The sequence below is a fragment of the Vulpes vulpes genome, chromosome 9 (assembly GCF_048418805.1).
Source record: "Vulpes vulpes isolate BD-2025 chromosome 9, VulVul3, whole genome shotgun sequence".
Lineage (NCBI taxonomy): Eukaryota > Metazoa > Chordata > Mammalia > Carnivora > Canidae > Vulpes > Vulpes vulpes.
The window spans coordinates 21,621,613-21,642,690 of NC_132788.1; the positions used below are offsets into that span (position 1 = coordinate 21,621,613).

The 21,078-nt window shown below is 47.6% G+C and overlaps 1 protein-coding gene across 5 annotated transcripts in view; it reads left to right on the forward strand.

Annotated features, from left to right (window-relative positions):
• EPHX2 (epoxide hydrolase 2) overlaps nucleotides 1–19,982 on the forward strand; it is a 62,185-nt gene extending 42,203 nt beyond the window's left edge. For 3 of the 5 annotated variants that reach the window (XM_026007881.2, XM_072719537.1, XM_072719538.1), the window contains 7 exons: nucleotides 9,152–9,226; nucleotides 10,846–10,879; nucleotides 12,793–12,895; nucleotides 13,723–13,792; nucleotides 17,590–17,670; nucleotides 19,290–19,348; nucleotides 19,525–19,982. In XM_026007881.2, coding sequence (XP_025863666.1) covers nucleotides 9,152–9,226; nucleotides 10,846–10,879; nucleotides 12,793–12,895; nucleotides 13,723–13,792; nucleotides 17,590–17,670; nucleotides 19,290–19,348; nucleotides 19,525–19,603 — 501 coding nt within the window. In that variant the 3' untranslated portion in view covers nucleotides 19,604–19,982. Of the gene's footprint in view, nucleotides 1–9,151; nucleotides 9,231–10,845; nucleotides 11,480–11,570; nucleotides 12,896–13,722; nucleotides 13,793–17,589; nucleotides 17,671–19,289; nucleotides 19,349–19,524 lie in introns of all 5 variants that reach the window. The other 2 variants (XR_011994169.1, XM_072719539.1) reach the window with 2 other exon arrangements.
• The last annotated feature ends 1,096 nt before the right edge of the window (nucleotides 19,983–21,078 follow it).

Sequence of the window (21,078 nt, forward strand, 5' to 3'; positions counted from 1 at the left end):
CAAAGATCTTTAGTTAATGTGTGCTAGCTATGTCTACTGGTATTTACCATACCAGATATTGAAATTTTAAAATACTTATTATTTCACTTAAAAAATAATAATGTGCCCATGTCGATGTAAATAACATGTTTTTATTTTTTAATAATGTTTTCCTTAAAAAATATAGTGAGGGGGCGCCTGGGTGGCTCAGTCAGTTAAGTGTCTGGCTCTTGGTTTTGGTTCATATCATGATCTCAGGGTCGTGAGATCAAGCCCTGCATTGGGCTCTCCACTGGGCATGGAGTCTTCTTAAGATTCTCTCTCCCCCTCTCTCTGCCCATCCCCCAGGCATTCCCTCTCTCTCATTCTCTCTCTCTAAGTAAATAAATACATAAATAAGTATAAAATAAAGTAAAATAAAATAAAAAGAAACTCAAGGCCCCAAGTAAGTAAACCAATACTCAGTACCCAGCCTGACTGGAGCTTCAGCCCCCCACAAATGTAACCTCTATGCAGTCAACACCCTGAATTCCCTGGTCAACACAAGGAAATCACCGAGAGGCCCCCTCCACTCCCCTCAGAAGGGCGACCTTGCCTAAAACAGTGGATTCTCTGCTTCTCTTTTCCTTCTTTTTACTCCCTCTCTACCCTTAAAAACCTTTCCTTTCCTGTAGGCCTTTGAGCGCCCTCTACTGGCTACAGGGGATGCTGTCCCATTCATGAACCCATTAATAAAGCCAAATAGATCTTCAAAACATACTTGGTTAGATTTTTATTATTTAACCACGCACATAACATAAAATTTACCATCTGAACCATCTTTAAGAGTACAGTTCAGTTCCATTAATAACCTTCGCTTTGCAAAAAAAAAAAGAACTTTCGCTTTGCTGTACAGCCATCAGCACCATTTGTCCCCAGAACTTTTTTGTTTTCTTTTATATATGTATAATATATATTATATATATATATTATATATTATTGAATTTCGATTTGCCAACATATAGTATAACACTCAATGCTCATCCCGTCAAGTGCCCCGCTCAGTGCCTGTCACCCAGTCACCCCCACCCCCTGCCTGCCTCCCCTACCACTACCCCTTGTTCGTTTCCCAGAATTAGGAGTCTCTCATGTTTTGTCACCGTCTCTAATTTTTCCCACTCATTTTCCCTAGTTTCCCCTATAATCCTTTTCACTATTTTTTATATTTCCCATATGAGTGAAACCATATAATGATTGTCCTTCTCCGATTGACTTACTTCACTCAGCATAATACCCTCCAGTTCCATCCACGTCAAAGCAAATGGTGGGTATTACTTTTTCATCATGCAAATCCAAAATTATACCCAGTAAACACAAACTCTCCATTCCCTCCTCCCTCCAGCCCCTGACACCCAGCATTCCACTTTCTGTCTCTGAATTCGACTATTCTAGGGACCTCGTAGAAGTGGAGTCATACAGGATTTGTGTTTTGGGGGTCTGGGTTATTTCACTTTATACAGCATCCTCAGGGCTGTTCCACGTTGTAGCATGTATCTGAATTTCCATCCTTTTTAGGGCTGAATAACATTCCACGGTATGTGTAGACCACATTTGGCTTATCCATTCCTCCTTTTATGGACACTCAGGTTGTAGTTACTACTTGTTTTGAGCACGGTATGCCAAGTGGTCCTATTCACAAGCACACTCTGGCGTTCTCCTGTCTTTCAGATAAGCAGACAGGGGCTCTGGGGTTCACTAACTGGCCCAAGACTAGGTACTGACTGGGTTTGACCTAACTTTGACTTTAAAGTCTACGTGCATCCTCCTAAGCCACACTGTGAGGGAGCTTGGACTTTGTTGTGTGTGCCTGGCTCATCCAAACACAGCAGGAAGGAGCAAACCAAGATAAGCTTAAAGGGCTGATTAATACAAGTAACCTCAGGGGAAAGATGCTTACTAACTGCCCCTTAGTAGGGCAAAGGTTATTATAGTCATTGTGGAAAAATCATACTCCTACTGTTATGTTGTTGCTGCTGGGTTTAAAATCTGCAGGAAGAGTTGGGAGAATCAAGAGTTTCCTCTTGATTAGGAAAATGTTTAATATTCAAATAAGTGAAGGCTGGGGGTGGGAGTGCATTTGGGGTGAATTCAGCTGCTGAGGCTGGTCTGGTTGGGCACAGAGCTGGGTCTCTAGGAGAAGCCCTGCACGGGGGTCCTGCCAGCATGTCTGCTGCCTGTTTGGCAACAGGGCAAGTCCCTTCCTATGTCGGGCACTCAGTGTCCTCATCTGAAAAAGGATGGTCTCATTGCATGGTTTTCAAACAGGTGACAGCTTCAAACCGAAGCCAAATTCAAGCCTAACAAAGCATAACGTGTGGGGCACCTGTCTCATTCAGGGGTGGGTGCTGGAACCCCCTCCTTCCTGCCTCTCTGCTCCCAAACCTGTCCCCGCCACTCCCCAGCCAGGAGGAGTGACCCGAAGCGCTCACCGTGGATGCATTCAGCCTAAGGAAGCCTCCAGACTGGTGTCCCTCCCACGCCTGGTTCACGCTTGCTGAGCAGGACAGGGTGTGGCCTAGGTAAACTCCCAAGTTTAGATTCAGTTCCTCTAGCTCTTTGAACCCTGAGCCATTGTGTTTACTGTCTCTCGTCCTGCTTATTTGCCAAGTCTGGTGGAAACCAAAATGAAAAGGCATGTTTTTCTTTTTTTCTCAGCAAAGAGATGACAAGCTTTGCATTTGTATAGTAGGAAAGAGGAAGAGGAGCTCTGGGCAGCAGAGTCAAATAGAATCAGCTGGGTAGTTTGAATGTGACAAGTTCCGTGTCTTAATCCTTAAGATTCTTCACTCCTTGCTTAGCCTGGCGATATTTCATAGTCCCTCTGTCCCCGAAATCAGAACATGGTTAGTGCGTGTCCCCTTCTGTCTGCCAACACCAGTGCCTCTTTACTCCTCCTTAATAGTATATATGTATTTTTATTTCTTTGGAGAAGGGTGTGTGTGTGTGTGTGTGTGTGTGTGTGTGGTGTGGGTGTCTGGAACCATACAGCAAGCTATAGGCTCTGTAGGCGAGAGCAAGCCAAAGCCCACTTTTAAGTATTTAACCAGCTGAGAAACTAGGTAATAGAGAGAAAATGTGGGGAAAGGAAATTATAGATAGCAGTCAAGAAGAGATGGTTTCGCCAGGTGGAAGGGCACCCCCACATCCACAAATGGTTTTCTTCCTTCTCCCTCATGGTGTTCAGGGTCCCCCTTAATCCCCAGAACACACATAGTAGCCCCCCACCAGGCCACCAGACTACAGGGACAGCTGGTGACTTGCTAGTGCCTGTATGTTGCAGATGATTTATGCTTGGTGCTTTAAAAAAAAAAAAAAAAAAAAGTACTGAGTCGTATAAAATAAAAAGTTGAATCCCCTTTCGCTCATCTAGAAGTAGCTACTATGAATAGTTTAGCAAGTATTTCCCAGACATTTTTTAAAAATATGCTTTTAAGTGTGGCGGGGGAGGGGGCATGCATATGTGCATATGAGTGTATGTGTAATTTTTATATAAATGGAATCATGCTGCTTTTTCATTTACTAGATCTTGGACAGATTTTCCTGCCAGGACGTATAGGTTTACCTCATTTGTAGCAATGGCTTCTTGGTGCTGCAGAATACAGGTGGACCATCATTTATTTTATTTTATTTTTTATAAAGATTTTATTTATTTATTCATGAGAGACACAGAGAGAGAGAGGCAGAGACACAGGCAGAGGGAGAAGCAGAGGGGAGCCGGATGCGAGACTCTATCCCAGGACCCCAGGATCACGACCTGAGCCGAAGGCAGACGCTCAACCACTGAGGCACCCAGGCGTCCCTGGACCGTCACTTATTTAACCAGTCCTCTACTGAGGACAATATTTTGGTTGTTTGTCACAGCTGAATAATACATCTTAGAAGAAAGTGCCGCTGTTTGCATCTGCCATGGAAGAAACTCTTATTTTATTTATGTTTTCGTAAATGGGTAGTGTTACATTATAGTAAAGAGAACTGGATACAGGGGGTTTTGAAGTCTGGAGTTCTTGTCTCCAGCTTGGCCATTTATAATGTGCCTGACTTTGAAGGAGGTCACACTCCACCCAAGAGTCTCCATCTGTAAGGTGGCCTTTGAAACTCAGTGCCATGGGAAAGAGCGAAGGAGCCCACCCAGTGGAAGTGGGTCTTCTCATGGACTTACCGTGGGGCCTGACTCACCTCTCTTCTGAGTGTATGTGTGTGCATCTGTCTGTCTGGCCGAACACTGAAGAATAATAAACCATTTTCTCTTTTTGCCCAGATTTCAGATAGCATTTTCCATCTCAGGGGCAACCACCCCAGCCATGAATTTTCTGACCTAGTTTGAGAAAACCCTGCCCCAGAATTTCAGAGGAATCTGAGTGAGGATTATCAAGGTAGACAGAACATGAAGCAGAGATGCTGGCACCAACCCCCTGATGAGATGGGGCCTTCTTCTCCCCGTGATGCATCTTCTAGTGGTAGCTGTAGTAGCTGTAGGGGGACAGAGGCCGTCCGGGCTTGTGCCCTTTGATTTCAGTGGCTGTCTCCACTGTCTTGGTAATGAAACAGTAGAACCAATTAAGAGCATCTTCTGAGGCTGACCTGTCCTACATCTTGGAAGGAGCAAAAGGGCAGATTGGAGAAAAGAAACCCCCTGGAGTAGCTATGAGTTTCTGTGATTTCAAGTTTAAAATAAAGAGTGGGAGGAGGCAGTGGTAGTTAGTTAGAAAGGCCAAGAAATTCTAATGAATTCTCCAAAGTGGGTTTCCTTATGTTTCTAGTCATTCACACCATGAGAAGACCTCCTTAAACAGCCTGGGAGTACTCTTGAGACCAAGCTCCAGGATCCATGGAATTCCAAAGGCTTTGTTCTAGGAGCTTCTTTTCCTTTTTTTTTCTTTTTTTTTTTTAATAATAAATTTATTTTTTTATTGGTGTTCAATTTGCCAACATACAGAATAACACCCAGTGCTCATCCCGTCAAGTGCCCCCCTCAGTGCCCGCCACCCAGTCACCCCCACCCCCCGCCCTCCTCCCCTTCCACCACCCCTAGTTCTTTTGGAGCTTTTTTCCAAACCCAGGGCTGTCTTCAGTTTGCCTGCCCCGGGGACAGCTTTGGGTCACAGGAGAGCGGATCCTCTCATTTGTCTCCGTTCTGTAGATTACTGCTCAGCCTCACCTCAAGCTGGGGCTGACTTGCCTTGTTTGGCAAATATGAGCTCACAATGGAGGGTGGAAAAACAAGAGCCAGGATCATTCCGAAGACACTCCCACCAAAGTCTTTCTCTCCTATTCCTGCCCCCTTTGCACCTCTCTTCCCTTTCTCCTTCCTACCCACCCAGCCTTTGCGGGGTACCTACTATTACCATGCTATGGCCATGGGAAGAAAAATATGAATACGATACTGTGCGTGTCCAGGAGACACTCACAGGCTGGTGAGGGGACCAGATCCCAAAATAGACATTTCTGGTGCAATCCAGTAACTTTAAGGATGGGGATACTAATAATAACAATTATTACCATTTCTTGGCATTTCTCCTGAGTGTCAGACATAATACGCATTATCATTATCTTGTAGAAATCCTTACAAAACTCCCGTTTTATAGATGTGGAAATTGAGGCTTGAGAATATTAAGCTGCCCAGTTAGTTAAGTATCAGGAGAGGGGCTCGCAGTCTTGTTTGCCTTGTTAGGGGTGAGCCTTGTTAGGGGATTCCAAAGTCCATCCCCTAACTGCTGGGCTCTGGAGCCCAGAGGGAGGAGCCGCCTCCCAGGGGGCAGGTGGGAATTTTGTCATTGGTCTGCGGGACTTAAAAATACGTTATCACCTTTTAAAACTTACGGAGAGTCAGGTGATATCAGCAGGGCACATAACCAGAGGACAAATGTTATCATCTTCTCCGCTTCCCGGCCCTCACCTTTGTCCCCGTTCCCCCTGTTGATCTGATGTACTTTCCTGTGTGCGGACAGACTTATTTACCTTTATGATCCCTTTGATTTTTTATTGACCCATTTGGCATCCATTTGCTCTTCTAAGGACCATTGGCGGGTCAAAGCCCCGTCCAGACCTCTGCGCTTGGGGAGGCTCCTCCAGCCCCCGGGCTCGTGAACGGCTGCAGTTTCTGGGATGAAGACAGTTCCCAATGAATAAAAACGATGACCTATGTGACATGCGGGCTGACCAGGGCTTTTATCGATCACTTAAAATGCACTTCCTCCCGCGGCTCTTTCTTGCCGAGCTGTTCATCACGATGCAGAAGGTCACGACCGAAGCTGCATCATAACTGGACCTGACAAACGTGACGGGGGTGTAATGATCACATCGGCGTGGCCCGCATCGGAAATTCCCAAACTGCAGACCCAGCACCGTGGATGATAGATGCTGCTTTTCGTGCCGCTGCCTCATAGATCCAGGGCTCTCAGGATGTCGGTGTGCGGAGCAAAGTGCTGTGCAGCGGGGCCTCTTAAAGTGCACACACAGGCCTGAGGGCCGCCGGGCACGAGAGCGCCTTAGAGACCTGCCCTGCGGCCCCTTCCTCTCTGAGATCATGAATTTATGTTCAGCCCCTGCTGTCCTAGGATCAGTCACAGAGGCTTCCAAGTGGATGCTTCCCTGCCTTGAGGGTAGCCCGGGTGGGGGTTGGGGGGGTGGCACATTAAAGCTCTCTGGGATCCAACAAGAATAGAGTTGTTTTATTGGGATGGTGGAAGGCGGGATTTCGTGGAGGCAGTTTTGGGGAACAGGTAGTGGAGGTTCTTTGAAGGCCACAGTCAGGAAGCTAGGGGTCTGTTTCTTAAAAAGATTTATTTATTTGCTTTATTTATTTATTTTAAAGATTTTATTTATTTATTCATGAGAGACACAGAGAGAGAGAGAGAGACAGAGAGAGGGAGAGAGAGAGAAGCAGAGACACAGGCAAGGGAGAAGCAGGCTCCACGCAGGGAGCCTGATGTGGGACTCGATCCCGGGTCTCCAGGATCACGCCCTGGGCCAAAGGTGGCGCTAAACCGCTGAGCCACCCGGGCTGCCCTATTTCTTTGTTTAAGAGAGAATGAGCATAGAGACGGAGAGGGAGAGAGAATGTCTCCCCCACCCCTACCCTGATGAGTGCGGAGACGGACCTGGGGCTCAATCTCATGACCCTGAGATCATGACCTGAGCTGAACCCAAGAGTCAGGTGCTTAACTGACTGTGCCACCCGGGGGGCCCCAGGAGCAAGGTGTTCTGATGCAAGTTCCAGTATTCAAACCAGGGAGGTGAGAAAGTAAGAGTGCCCAATCAGAAAACATTCTGCAGTCCATTTCAGCTGGTTTCTGTGTACGTTCAGGAAAGCCACTAGACAGGAGGAGAAAAAACTAGGTTGGCACCGTGCTATAGACTGAATGTGTCCCCCCACATTCACATATTGAGATCCTGATCCTCAATGTGAGGGTGTTAGGAGGTAGGGCCTTTGGGAGACGATTAGGTTGTGAGGGTGGCGCCTTCGTAAATGGGGTGAGCATCCTCTCCAGAGGGCACCCCCTCGTCCCTTCTGCCATGGTCACACAGCCAGAAGACAGTCTGCAGGCACCTGATCTCAGACTTCCTAGCCTCCAGACTGAGAAATAAACGTCTGTCTATAAGCTCACTGACATATGGCATTGTGTTAGAGCAGCCTGAATGGACCAGGACATACCTAGTACTCTTTCTCAGCGTCCAGCCTTAGCTCTGGTCTCCTCAGGACTGTTGGAGAAAGATCTTGATTCTTTCTGAGCAGTTGCCTCTGGTGGGTCCCTGCCTCGGGGACAGCGGTCTTTCTTTACACAGGTTTTATAACAGTTTTCGGGTCCAATTTCGGGTAGAAGTACGTTAGTTTGGACTCTTTTCGGGTCCAGACAAGGAGAAGGTACAGATAGAGCAATTACAATGCTTTAAATTTCCAAGAAAGAAAGTCTGGATTAAAATGTACTTTTTATACCCCCCAAAAAATCACATCCTGAGAGACTAGCCAGTAGAGTTGCATCCACTGATGGATCTTGAAGCCCCTTGCCACCCTATCTTAGTGTCACAACATGCTCCTGGATGGAGGATTTGGATAAGAAGGAAGGGGAGCTGAGAAATCCAGACCCTGAGTTTCCAGCAAGGATGTCTTCCCCTGGTCTCAGGGTATATCAACACCTCCAGCATTGTCCTCAGTCCACATCCAACCCTCACCCCCACCCTGGGGACCTCTATTTTGTACATTAGCATCTCTTCTTAGACCCATTTGCAAGAGAAGGGGCCCAGTATCTGTGGAACTGATGAGGCAAGTTCAAGTCAGAGAACTTTCCAGTCGTGCACAAGCCAGAGACATGGAAATGACCGAAGAACCGTGTGTGGATTGGGCGTTATATCTAACAAGGCTCCCATGAGTGCAGAGACCTGGCAATTTGTCACCACAAAGGATATGGGTCTTAACCCAAGCAACCTTGCTGCCCTGTCCTTTGAGAGACAATCCATAGGCATGGAATAATAATCAGTCTGTAATAATTTAGACCCAGCTCAAAGAGGTTGGGTTTGAAGTTACCATAGCAAAATGAGATGCATGAATGGAACAACTTTTGGCTTTTCCACTTGGCTGCTTGGAACCCTTGGAACCATTTGCTTTTCACCAGCAAAGTCCTCCTGTCCAGTCCTCTCCCATTCCTTTGAAGGGCTTATTACAAGTAAGACATTCTCACTGTAGGAATTTTGAAAAACAGAGAAGAAAGCCATAAATCCATCTCCCACGGGGGGACCACTGTTAGCATCTTGTGTTTTATTTGAAGTTTTTTTTTTAAATATTAATTTCCTATTGCGAGAGAGAGTAAGAGAGTACGCACATGCAGGGAGGGGGCAGAGGGAGAGAGAATCTTAAGCAGACTCCTCGCTTAGTATTGAGCCCGATGCAGGGCTTGATATCAAGACCCTGAGATCATTGAATTGAGCTGAAATCAGGAGTCAGCTGCTCAAGTGACCGCACCACCCAGGTGCCCTGAAGATTTTTTTTTTTTAATGTGTTTCAATCAGAAAATCCAAACTAACGTACTTCTAATGAAACATGGGCTAGATGGGGCTTCATGGGTCAGATTGAGGCAGGCTCTGGTTCTCACAATTTCTATGGAGTCCCTCCTTTTGCTTTCTTAATTTGTTTTAGGGAGTAGCTGAGGCCGAACTGGAACAGAACCTGAGTCGGACTTTCAAAAGCTTCTTCAGAGCAAGTGATGGCAAGGTGAGTGTTGCAGAGGGCAGGAGGGCAGGAGGGTGGAAGGGTGGAATGGGATGCTGCAGAGGTACGAAGGCCTCTGGAAGGCTTCCCTGGGAGGGAAGGGTCCTGGAGCATGGCAGGGTCTGAAAATGAGCAACTTGGCATTGTTTGACTTCTGTAGTCAGGGTGACTGAGGTCCTCACACTCCCCTCCTTGTGGGGAAAGGTTGTATCCTCCCTATCACATCCCAGTAGGGTTTTGAAACATATGTGCCAACCGTCCTGCCACTGCCGTTGGTCATATAGTCAGTGCTGCCGAGACGTCCCCGTGTTTGCCAGCGCCTTTGCTGGTCACCTCTGTGTCTTGCTCCTTTCTCTTTTGTATAATTTCTTTCTTCCTGAAGTACCTTCTTTGGTAGTTCTCTCCATAAGAGTCTATTAATAACAAAAGTATAATTTTTTAACCTGAGAATACCTTAATTTTGATCTTCAGTCTTGTAGACTAGTTCATCCAAGTCTAGAATTCTAGGTAGAAGCTTCTGTCATTGTTTTTGAAAAACCAGCCTGAAGTCTGCCCTCTTCCTTGTATTTGGTGGTGTCAGATCTGCAGCTTAATACATCTCTGAAGTTTTCTTTTTAATTTCCATGAACAAGGTGTTTTTTTTTTTTAATTTGGCTCTTTTGCAAATCATTCTAATGTTTTGTGATAGAGTCTTGTTTTATTCTTATGTTCTATTTCCTTTATGTCTTTAATCATGTTAAGCATACTAGGTTTTCGTTCTCTCTCTCTCTCTCTCTCTCTCTCTCTCTCTCTCGGAGTTCTATTATTTGATATTTTTGGAGACCCTGGCTTTACTGTTTGCTATGTTTGCTACCTCTTGCAATGGGGCTTGTGTGTGTGTGTGTGTGAAGGGGCTGAGATGTGGGGGAGAGTTTTGTAGTTTGAGTTTGTGAGCTCATCTTCAGCAGCACTGAATCTGCCCAATCTGCTTCAGTTGGGCTTGAGAGGATGCCTTAGCAGTTGCTGGTTCTACCAGGCCTCCTGGGGGCATTACCAGCCTAGGCTCACTTACCTTGTTGTTGTTTACTTTGCATCTTGGAGGTTTCCAGATCCCACAGATAGAGTAGGTTTAAACTGAGATACCTGTGAAGGCAGGCTTATAGCTATGAATTCCTAGGGGAGTTTTCTGTGATTTCATCTTAGTACCAAATGGAAGTGAAACAACTCCTTTGACATTGCTCTGCATGATGGGTGGATATTTTTCTAGTCCACCCTTTCACCGAGGACTACAGATTTGCTGGATTTGCAATGGCAGGGGGGTAGGGTGTATCTCATCTTTAACTTACCACCCACCATAGGTCTGGGGTCTCATCTCTTGTTCCGATGGGTTGTGTCAACCCAAGTCCTTACATGACCAAGACCTGCAAGCTCCTAGGAGCAGCGTGAGTGCAGAGCTTTGGTTGTTAGCTGCCTCTGCTTTGACCCCTGAAGATTCTCTACCTCTCTTGGGAGTTTAGCATGTTTGCATCACTTGATGGTGTCTTTGGTTGTGGTCTTTGGTTGTGACAGGTTTACAGATGACCTGTTTCAACATTTTTCCTTTACTTCACCCATGACGACATTTCTAACCTTCTTCCCTACAGCCTTTTCTCAACGTGGGCAGAGTCCGTGAAAGGGGTAAGAGGTTCTCAGGAGGGAAGGGGGACAAGAGGGTCATGGCAGGAATCAGCTAAACGTTAAAGGAGTATCCCTAGGACTGCTCTGAGCAGAAGCAGCCACTGGCTAGCTCTCCACTCTGACTTGCTTAACAAAAGCCCCCCCCCTTCCTCCTCTCCAACCCCTGCTGGTGAATAGCACACACCCTCGCCCTGGGCTGACCTCATGACCTTGGTTCCTTTCCTCCAGGGAACTTTGGGTCCAGGATCTTAAGCCCTAAGAGCTCAGAGGAATCTTAGAGCTCATCAGGGCAATCCCACCCTTCGCTGATAACGGCCAAGACCTAAGATACTAATTGACTTCTACAGGATCACCTGGGGCACACAGCCAAAGTCAGCCTTTCCTCCATCCCTATACTGTGTTCCCACCATTTCCAGAAAGTTTCTCCATATGAAGACCGTGCTTGTTCTCCCTCCTGGGTTGAATACAAGTGAAGAGTCAAAGCTGAGAGCAGTTTGGAGCTCAACCCCGCAGCTCCCACATCCATCACTGCTCCCACAGAACCTTGCTTTGGCCCCAACACTGTGGCCTTGCCAGTGTGCACTTGTATTAATAATAATGATCGCTACCACTTGTTGGAGCACCTACTGTGTGCATCAAACACTGGCCCAGCCCCCTTCGGATATCTTATTTATAGTCGTCATGACATGACATCGCTACCACTTGTTGGAGCACCTACTGTGTGCATCAAACACTGGCCCAGCCCCCTTCGGATATCTTATTTATAGTCGTCATGACATCCTTTAAAAATCCCACTGTTAATCACTGTTCCACAAATGGGGAAAATAGATCCCAAAAGAGTTAAAGACCTTGTTCAAAGAGGTTAGGCTGGACTTAAACTCTTCCTACCCTAAGGCCATACTCCTCTCACCGGTCAAGAACGCTTTCTCCCTCTCTCCCTCTCTCCCTCCTCATCTTTCCTCTTTCATGCAGTCTCTTATTGATCCCTTCATTCCCTGAGCATTTAGAGCCTGCACTTAATATGAGGCAGGGGCAGATACCCAAATGCACAAAGCACAACCGCTGCCCTCAGGGAGCCCATGGCCTCTTAGAGTGGCAGACAGCAGTGGTAACAAGAGGAGAGCAGGTGGGGGTTCTTCTTCCAGAGGTGCTGAGCAAGCCTGGAGCGCCAGGCTGGGGGGAGGCACTCTGATCACCGCTTTAATGCATCTCACAAAAGTTCCTGTGCCTGAAAATGGTGAGTCAGCCATGTTCAAGTGCTGGCGTTAACAGCCCCGTGGCTGTCCCCTGTGAAATAGCAGTTGTCCCTGGGCTGCCTGTTGTCCTCAAAAGGTCGCCACCAAGGGAACTGGGGACTGCCAGGACACAGTGTACCCCACTGAAGACCAGATAGGATTCCACACTGTGCAAAGAATACAGAGCATGCAGAAGGCAACAGAATGCATGCTCTCTTTCCTGGATTTTCCTCCAACTAAGAGAAAAATCAGAGTGCATGCTTCCAAAAATTCCAAGAATCAGTGGAGATATCTAAAGAGGAATATTATTAGTTAAGCTATTTAGAAAAGGTTTATTTGGGGAGAGAGGGTAAGGGAGGGTTGGCAGGGCCTGGTAAACAGTAAATAGTGTCATCCTGGAACCACTTGGGGAGTTCTTAAAGGCAAGAGATATGGTTTGTCCTAAAGTTCATCCTGGAAGGGAAGGTCCATGAGCATGACGTCGCTGGGTTCCAGAATGACAGTTAGGGCACAGATTTGCAGCTTGAGAGGAGATGGGCTCATGGTGGAGAAGAAAGATGGAATGAACGAAGGAGCACAAGACCTTTCACTGTGAGTTCAGATATGACCTGAGAGGCAATTCGATGCCCAACCTGAGTTGGCCCAGGTCTGGGAGAGCAAAGCGGTGGCTGTTTGCAGGAGGACTCCTTGTGAAAACCCCAGAAGAGCCCACTCTCAGCAGCATCGTCACTGAGGAGGACATTCAGTTCTATGTGCAGCAATTCCAGAAGTCTGGTTTCAGGTAAAGAGAACAGTGCCCCTAACACAGAAGAGAGATGATCAGCAAGGAGGGGCTCTTCTGCTCTTGGGGTGCAGGGTGAGGCCTGCTGTCCCTCCTGTGAATGCTCAGCCAGCCTCTGCCTCAACACCTCCTGTATCAGGAGGCTCCCTCCTGGAGATACTCGGCCTGTACTAGTTTGGGATAACTCAGCTTGCTTCCTGCTTGTGCTTGTGGGCCCCCTCAGAACAGATGGCCAAAAACATGTTTTCAGTCATAAGCCCCTAAGAGAATCAGGCGACAGCCCTGGGATCTTTCTTCAGAAAAACACAAAAAGCCTACATAGACTCCAAAGTTATAGACCTCTACAGGGGAGAGTTACAGGCCTCTCACGTTCTTGATTTTTGTTGCTTGGCTGGTTGGTTTGTATTGAGGATTGGGAGAGTGTTCAGGTGCAGCCCCTGGCCATCCTCACCTGCTCAGAGGGGCATCTTTGAGCCACCACCCTATGTCCCATTAGAAGGAGAGCGCCTCCGCACCACGTCCAGCTCCTGAAGTTCCTTTGCAGTAGGTTCAGTAGGTTCCAGGGGCAGGAGAGTGGCTTCTGGCTGGCAGCAGAACTAAACAAAGCTCCCCATTATCTAACACAACAGCCCTCAGAGAATATGGAGAGTCCTGTAGGGCCAGCAACCAGATGTGAACCCCGGGCTCTGTTCTCTTCCCCGCTGCAGGAACCTTGGCTCCCACTGGGCAGACTGGCTCTGTGCAGGGCTGGCTGCCCGTGAAGTCTGTAGCATCATCATCCACTAAAATCTTTCCTATCTTTGTTCCCCGATCTTCCCTACCCCCAGAGGTCCCCTCAACTGGTATCGCAACGTGGAAACGAACTGGCGGTGGGGCTGCAAAGGTGTGGGGCGGAAGGTGAGTGCTGATCCAGCGTGGTTGCCCTCCCCAGTAAGCCCCCTTCACTGGCCCAATTCAGCTGCCCCTGGGTCAGAGGGGGTGGGGGGATAGGCAGGACAGAGTGACTTGCCATCCTTGTCCTTTATGTCCTTTCCCTCCGCACAATGGGGGGAAAACTCTTAGGACTTTTGCTGATGCTTCCCTTGGAATGGTCAGGGTGGCACTGGGGCAGAGCAGGGGTCTGGCCAGGTGTCTGTGGTACCGGTGTGGAAGGCTCAGGTGTGGAAGGCTCAGGTCTCCTGGCTGTGCCCCAGGTCAGGGCAGCAGATAGTCCAGGATGACTCCCGAAGGTGAGGAGGATCATGGAGCCCCCATTTCTCAGAAGGAGCATTAGGTGCTCTCAGACAGGCTTTAGCTTCTGGCTGTGTCACCTTGTCCAAGTCAACCTGCATCTCAGTGTCCTCGTTTGCCAAGCAGAAGATACATTTCCAATCTCTAAGTCTGCAAAGGGAATACAGGTATACGCCCCGCATTCTGAAAGTTCGCTTTTACAAAAGGCCTACATTAGTAGCGGTTTTCTCTAGCCAAAAGAAATCCAAAGAGGATTTTCCCTTTTAGGAAAAAAAGGCAAAAAGCAAAAGTATCATTCAGCATTTCTTTTGCAGCGAGTCATTATAGAGTCAACACACAAACCAGAGGGGCCTCGCCAAGCCTCTTCCCCAGGAACTCCCCTCAGCATCAGGCCACCATAGCTTTGAACTGTGTCTGTGAGCATCTGGGCTTGACTTTGGTCTCTTTTGTGCCTCTGTTAGCAAGATGTTTCCTAAGGTATCAGAAAAGCCAAAAAGAGGTTATTGGGGGGGGGGGGGGGGGTCTGGGAATGTTCAAAAATTTTTTCATATAGATTACTGGTGATTGCTCCTTCACTCTACATCATTTTGGCTTATGGCAGTTTTCACAGTAACACACTACATTTGATAGCAGGGGAAACCTGTAACAGATCCCCAGCTTACATTCAAAATGTTAAAAACCTACGGGAAATTTCATTTTCGTGTTCCTCAGCTCACTCAGTAGCCCCTGGTTATCTCATCGGTCCACTGGAATATGAACACCCTCTATGTGCCAGGCACTTTGCTAGACCTTAGCAATACCATGGCAAATAAAACAGATGAGATCCTGACCTCATGGGTGACGTGGTGAGGCAGTAGAACATGGAATACAGTAGTTAAGAGCAGGTTGGGCAGCAATTTGGCCTCCGTTCTAATCCCTGTGTGACCTTGGGTAAGACACCTAACCACTCTGTTCTCCATTGCCGCTTCTGTAATACCGGACTGACAAGAATAGTGCTTACATCCTAGGTGTGTGTAAGCATAAAATGGATTAATGCCCACAAAATGCTTAAAACAGTGATAAGCACATAGTAGTAGCTCAGTTAAGGCTCATTATCTTTGTCTCTGATCTGTGACTGACAAAAAAATGACAAAGGCATAATTTGATAGGCAAAATCCTTCACAGCATGGAGGGACATAATGACAGAGCCTTTGGGAAGGCTTCTGTCTTCTACAGCTACCTTCCGGGTCTTCCTCCTCCCCCACCTCCTCTCATGCCCCACAACCAGTTACATTTCAACTGGGAATATTCTAGAGTTTACAACAGCCTAGGACAAGTTTCAGCAACCAAATCACTTTTGAGCGTTTCCTAGTTCTTCATCATTTGGTGGGTTTCCTAGTTCTTCATCATTTGGTGGAGGGGCTGCAGCGAGAAGCACAGGTTCTGCATGTAGGGAGGAAATAGTGCAAGTCAAGTCCTGGAGCAAGGACAAATCAAAGCTGTTTGAAAATTATAATGGTGGAGGGAGAACAAAGAGGCTGAAGGCGGCTTTCTCCACCCCCCAGTGTCCTATCTGTCGGCAGATGAAAGCGGAGTCATTTCTACCGCCGCTCATGACACATTGATAACAGTTGTGGCTGGCCCATTCACTCTGGAATCCTGGCTGACCTTCTTAAGCATTCATTTAATTCAAAGAAAAGAAATATTGATCTCCGTTCAAGGGCATCTTTCCTCCTTTCTGGTGTCATCTCTTCCGTTCTGTTAAAAAACAAAATTCGACTGAGTCCATTTGAAGACCTAACACTGGCTTTACTAAATGATTCCTGAATCGGGCAGCGTCCTGTCTAGCACGGGGAGAGGCGCTCTGAGGAGTTGTACCAAGTGGAAGGTATTTTATAGGAAGGAGAGTGGGGCAAAAAAGTTCTAAGCGAAAGAAAAGAGAGGATTGTTTCAGGCAAGGTCTCCTTCCCTTGAGGGGGCAGGGGGCAGAGGTCTTAAGTACATTCCCTCATCTTTCTAGGAAGGGTCGGAAAGGGCCCAGGTGACAGATGACCTCATTGGCACTAGTCAAAAAATTCCTGCCTAACCAGTTAAGACATTTCTGGGGGAGGTTGGAACTGCAATTAGGTTAGGTATTAAGCTCTGGTTTAGTGACTTGGCCTGACCCAAGTGACACTATTTGGGGCCTACAGTGTTCTTTTTACAGTTCCGTGAATATCAGTCACACGAGTGGGCCAGCACATGGGTTCTTACTTATACACACACACGTGCACACAAAACCTGTGTTGGTCACTCCACTGCTAACTCCATCTATATTAGAAAAACCCAGTCTTGTCCTTCTGTGTGTCTGTTTTACTTTCACATAAAATACTTCCCCAGAAGTCTGACATTCCTGGTCACCAAATGTATGGGTTTTTTCCCCCCACCAGCCAATTCTCTGCAACAGCAGTCGGATGTCCTATAATTCAAATCAATTCTGACAATGTCTCTAGGGAGACAGTGTCAGATCCCACATATAAGGTCCCAGTCCCTCAAGATACCCCCACTCCAGATGCCAATCACAAGTCCTGGTTGTCACCTGTGCTTCTGACCGATCGGCTGTACATCTGAGGTTCCCACGACTCCCTCCTCAGTTCGATTAATTTGCTAGGGCGACTCACAGAACTCAGGGAGACACATTTGCCAGTTTATTAAAGGAGATGACAAAGGATACAGATGAAGGGATATATAGGGTGAGGTCTGGCAGGGTCCCAAGCACAGAAGGGGCTTCTGTGCTTGTGAAGTTGGGGTGTATCACCCTCCCAGTGTGGATGTGTTCACCAGTGTGGAAGCTCCCCAAACCCCACCCTATTGGGATTTTTTGGATTTTTATTCATAAAAGCCTTCAGGCTTAGATGGGCACGATCAATTATTAACTCCATTTCCAGCCCCTCTGCCCTCTCTAGAGAATGGGGAGGGAGGCAGAGCTTCTAATCTTGGCTTGGTCCTTCTGGTGACCAGCCCCCATCCAGGAGCCCACCCAGAGAGGCCTCAATAGAACAAAAGAGGCTCCTATCACTTTGGAATTTACAAGGGTTTTAAGAGCCCCCCCCCCCCCCCCCATGGCTAGGATGGGATGGAAAGATACTAATACAATGAATACTAAACAACAGATACTTATAGTGTCCTTAGCACGTAGGAAGTTGTAAGGGTTTCAGGATCTCTGTGCCAAGAACCTGGGGCAGACATGAATATTTTCTATCATCTCACACCATCATTTTAAGTCTCCAGTAACAGCAATGCCTCCTTACAGCCTGGGGAAACAAAGCCAGGACCACACAGCAGCACCATGAGTGGTCTTTGGCAGGGGAGGTGGGGGAGGCACTGTTAATAGTGGAGGAAGACACAAAGCAGAAACATGAAGTCCTGTGTGTGTGCCCTGAGAGTCGTGGAGGGGGGATGTTTCCTCCCTCTGGATGCTCCTGCTTCCTGTGACCCTTCCCCAGATCCTGATTCCGGCCCTAATGGTAACCGCGGAGAAGGACAAGGTGCTTGTTCCTGAGATGTCCAAGCATATGGAGGACTGGGTAAGAGAATGGTCCTGTACTAGGGTCATTGGTACTTCCCAGCAGAGGGCACGGGTGTCGCAGAGGAATGATGGCAGCTGAAGACACAGAGCAGGAGACCTGCTTGAACCAGTTGCTCAAGGTTCTCCGTCAATAGCTTCACCATCAGCTCTTGGGAGCATCAGTCATAGTCATGATGCTTCCTTTGCCGGGCACCCACGTACCCTGTTACACACACATGCATGCATGCATGCATTCATTCATTCATTTCGTGGGCTTTTACTGGCACCTAAGTGTGTCGGCTGTGTTAGATTGTGGGACGGTAAGGAAGACTAAGATACAGACTCCGCCCTTGGGGAGCTCACTGTCCAGCAGTTAATCCTGAACCCAGGAGATTGTGAAGAGGAAGACATAGTTGGGAATGAGGTCTTTGCAGAGGTGCTGACCATTGCCTCTGGCCTTGGGGAACAGCTCAGGCTTGACTGGCAGAAAGAACAGGAGACAGAACGAGAGACAAGGAGCATTCAGGGCATGCTGAGAGGATAGCAGGAGTGCAGAAGGCTGGAAGAGTCTACTGAACCTACTGGGCCAGGCTGAGCTCTGTATGCCCAGAGGCCTGAGCCATTGAAGGGGATTGACAGGGGCCACCCTGTGAGTTGGAGGCTCACTCTGCTACATACATGGAGGTTGGTAGGGATTCGGGAGGCCTGCAGCGGGGGGTGACCGTGGGCTGGCTCATTTATCCTGCCTAGCTGCTGGGAGCGGTCCATCCATACTTGGTGTTGTGGGCATCACCAGACACAGTAGACCGTGTGTTAAGTGGGATGTGGTCAAGGGCACCCTTCCTGCGGGCTCTAGAACCAGCTGACAGAGGGCTGTGGAAAGCCATGAGCCCATTGAGCGAGCTCGTTCTCTCTGGCCCTATCCTTTGAAGGTTTCTGTAGGATTTCCAGTTCTGCAGCTGGCCCTTTCCAGCCCTGGCAAACTGACTGCTTACCTGATTGAGGTTTATGCTTGGAAGGGGCTGCTCTTGCCCCTGGGAGGGAAGCCACATTTTTCCCCAGCGTTTTCTACATCATGTTGCGCTGTTCAAGGCTTGTGTCAGGAGGGAGCCTGCTTGTGCAAGTGCAGTGCTGCCACTCGCTCTCTGTCCATGGTCGCTGCTTGTTGCTGTGATGCACTGTGAGGATTTCAGGTTCAAAAGGGAGGGTGGACAGCCCTGCATGCAGACCACCAGGGAGAAGGGAGGTAGCCCGAGAGGGGGACTCAGTCATACCTTTGTGGCAGGAGCCAAACAACCAGGCATTTTCCAGACAGTGAACAAGCTGAGTGTTAGTGATTCTAAAGAGAAGCAGCTTGTTGTGATGAGTACAAGTCAGCCCTGAATTTGAATCTAGCTCAGCCGCTCTGTTTGGCCTTGGGCAGGTTACCTAACTTCTCTGAGCCTTCATCTTAGGGGTTATGCTCAAGGTTAGACAGTGCACTTAGGGTACCTGGCACATAATAGGAGCTCAAGAAATGTCCACTGCTTTCCTTAATAGTGCAGGGGTTTTCAGGGGGTGGCTTGTGTGGAGCACTAACCTAAAACCAGACCCACTTGTATTCTGCTGTTTACTTTTCTGGGTGGGGTTTTCTTCCAGATTCCCTACCTGAAAAGGGGACACATTAAGGATTGTGGACACTGGACACAGATGGAGAAGTAAGGAGATGTGGCGGTTCGTGGGGCGGGCGGTGTGGATCCCTCACCGGGAGGTGGGACTTCCTGTTCACCTCCAATAGGGCTTTCTTGGCTTAGCCATTCACTTCTTCACCTCTGCTTTTGTGTGGGGTGAGTAGATCCGATGCGTGTGAATCCACCCTTTATTCCCTTTCCAGGCCCACCGAGTTGAATCAGATCCTCACTGAGTGGCTGGAGACTGATGCCAGGGACCCACCAGTGGTCTCGAAGCTGTAGGCTGTGGCACGTGCCAGCCCCCAGCAGCCCTTCCTCTGTTGGCACTGCTCTTGGAACCCAGAGGAGGCCTTTGCAGCATCTCATAATCAGCAGTGTCAGTCCAAGGGGGTTTACTCCAAAGAGTGGTTTTCTTTCAATGACGAGAGTCAAATCTGACATAATGGTAGATACAGGAAAAATCACCTATGATTCATTCATTCATTCGCTCTAAGGTGCTACTTTAGGAGTGGCTAATGTTTAGAGGGGACAGAATGGGATGGTGAGAGGTGATTTCTCTTTGACTAACCAGTTCATAGTTGGTAGCAAAATCAGCAGTTGATTTGGGAGCATGTCAGCTGAGATTGGAACTTGTTTGTTTAATAAAGCTTAAACAACTGTGGTACTGGTGTTTGTGTTCTGGGAGGAAGGATTGTCTGTCACCTTTGAGTGAACATGTTTCCCTCTGCTCTTGGGTCTACGGGGCACAGCATGATCTAGACCAGCACTGTCTAGTGGAACTTTCTTCTGAGATGAGATGGTCTGTTCTGTGCCATCAGATGGAGAAGCCAGGAGCCACATGTAAGCCATGTGCCCTCTTCCTGCCGTCCAGGCCAGTATGCTCCCACACATGCATATGACCTGAGCACCTGAATGTGGACAGTGGGCATGAGGCTGTGAATTTCTCATTTAGTTTTAATTACACTGTTCAAAGGAATTCATCTAGCCACAAATGATAACATATGTTCTTCATGGTTGTAGACATTTCTACTCCACCCAATTGTTAACTGTCTGCCCCATGAGCCTGAAAGGCCCATGAGATTGACTGTCTAGCTGATTTGTTCTCGATCCTAATCCAGCAGCAGATGCCTGACATTTTATAGATGCTCATTAGATTTTTGCTGAATGAATCAGAGAATGGAAGCATAGATGGATGGATGGATAATTGAGTTCATTTCAGATTCTTGATTTTGATGTCCTAATGGGTGAGGTGGATAGCCAATTGCATGACTGTGTCCACCATACCGAACCTTGATGGAATAAGACTCTTGGGGCACCTGGCTGGCTCAGTCAGTAGAACGTCCAACTCTTGATCTCAGGGTCGTGAGTTCAAGCCCCATCTTGGGCATGGAACCTACTATAAAATAGATAAATAGGGGCGCCTGGGTGGCTCAGTTGGTTAAGCATCTGCCTTAAGCTCAGGTCATGTTCCCACGGTCCTGGGATTGCTAAGTGGGAAGCCTGCTTCTCCCTCTGCTGCTCCCCCTACTTGTGCTCTCTCTTTTTCAAATAAATAAATAAAATATTAAAATAAATAAATAAATTGTTTAAAAAAGACTCTTATTAAGACTCCCATTAAATACCAACTCCCCATTCTCCCTCTCCCCAATACACAGCAACCCTCATTCTACTTTCAGTCTATGAATTTGACTATTCTAGCTAATTCCTATAAGTGGAATCATACAATATTTGTCTTTTGGTGATTGGCTTATTTCACT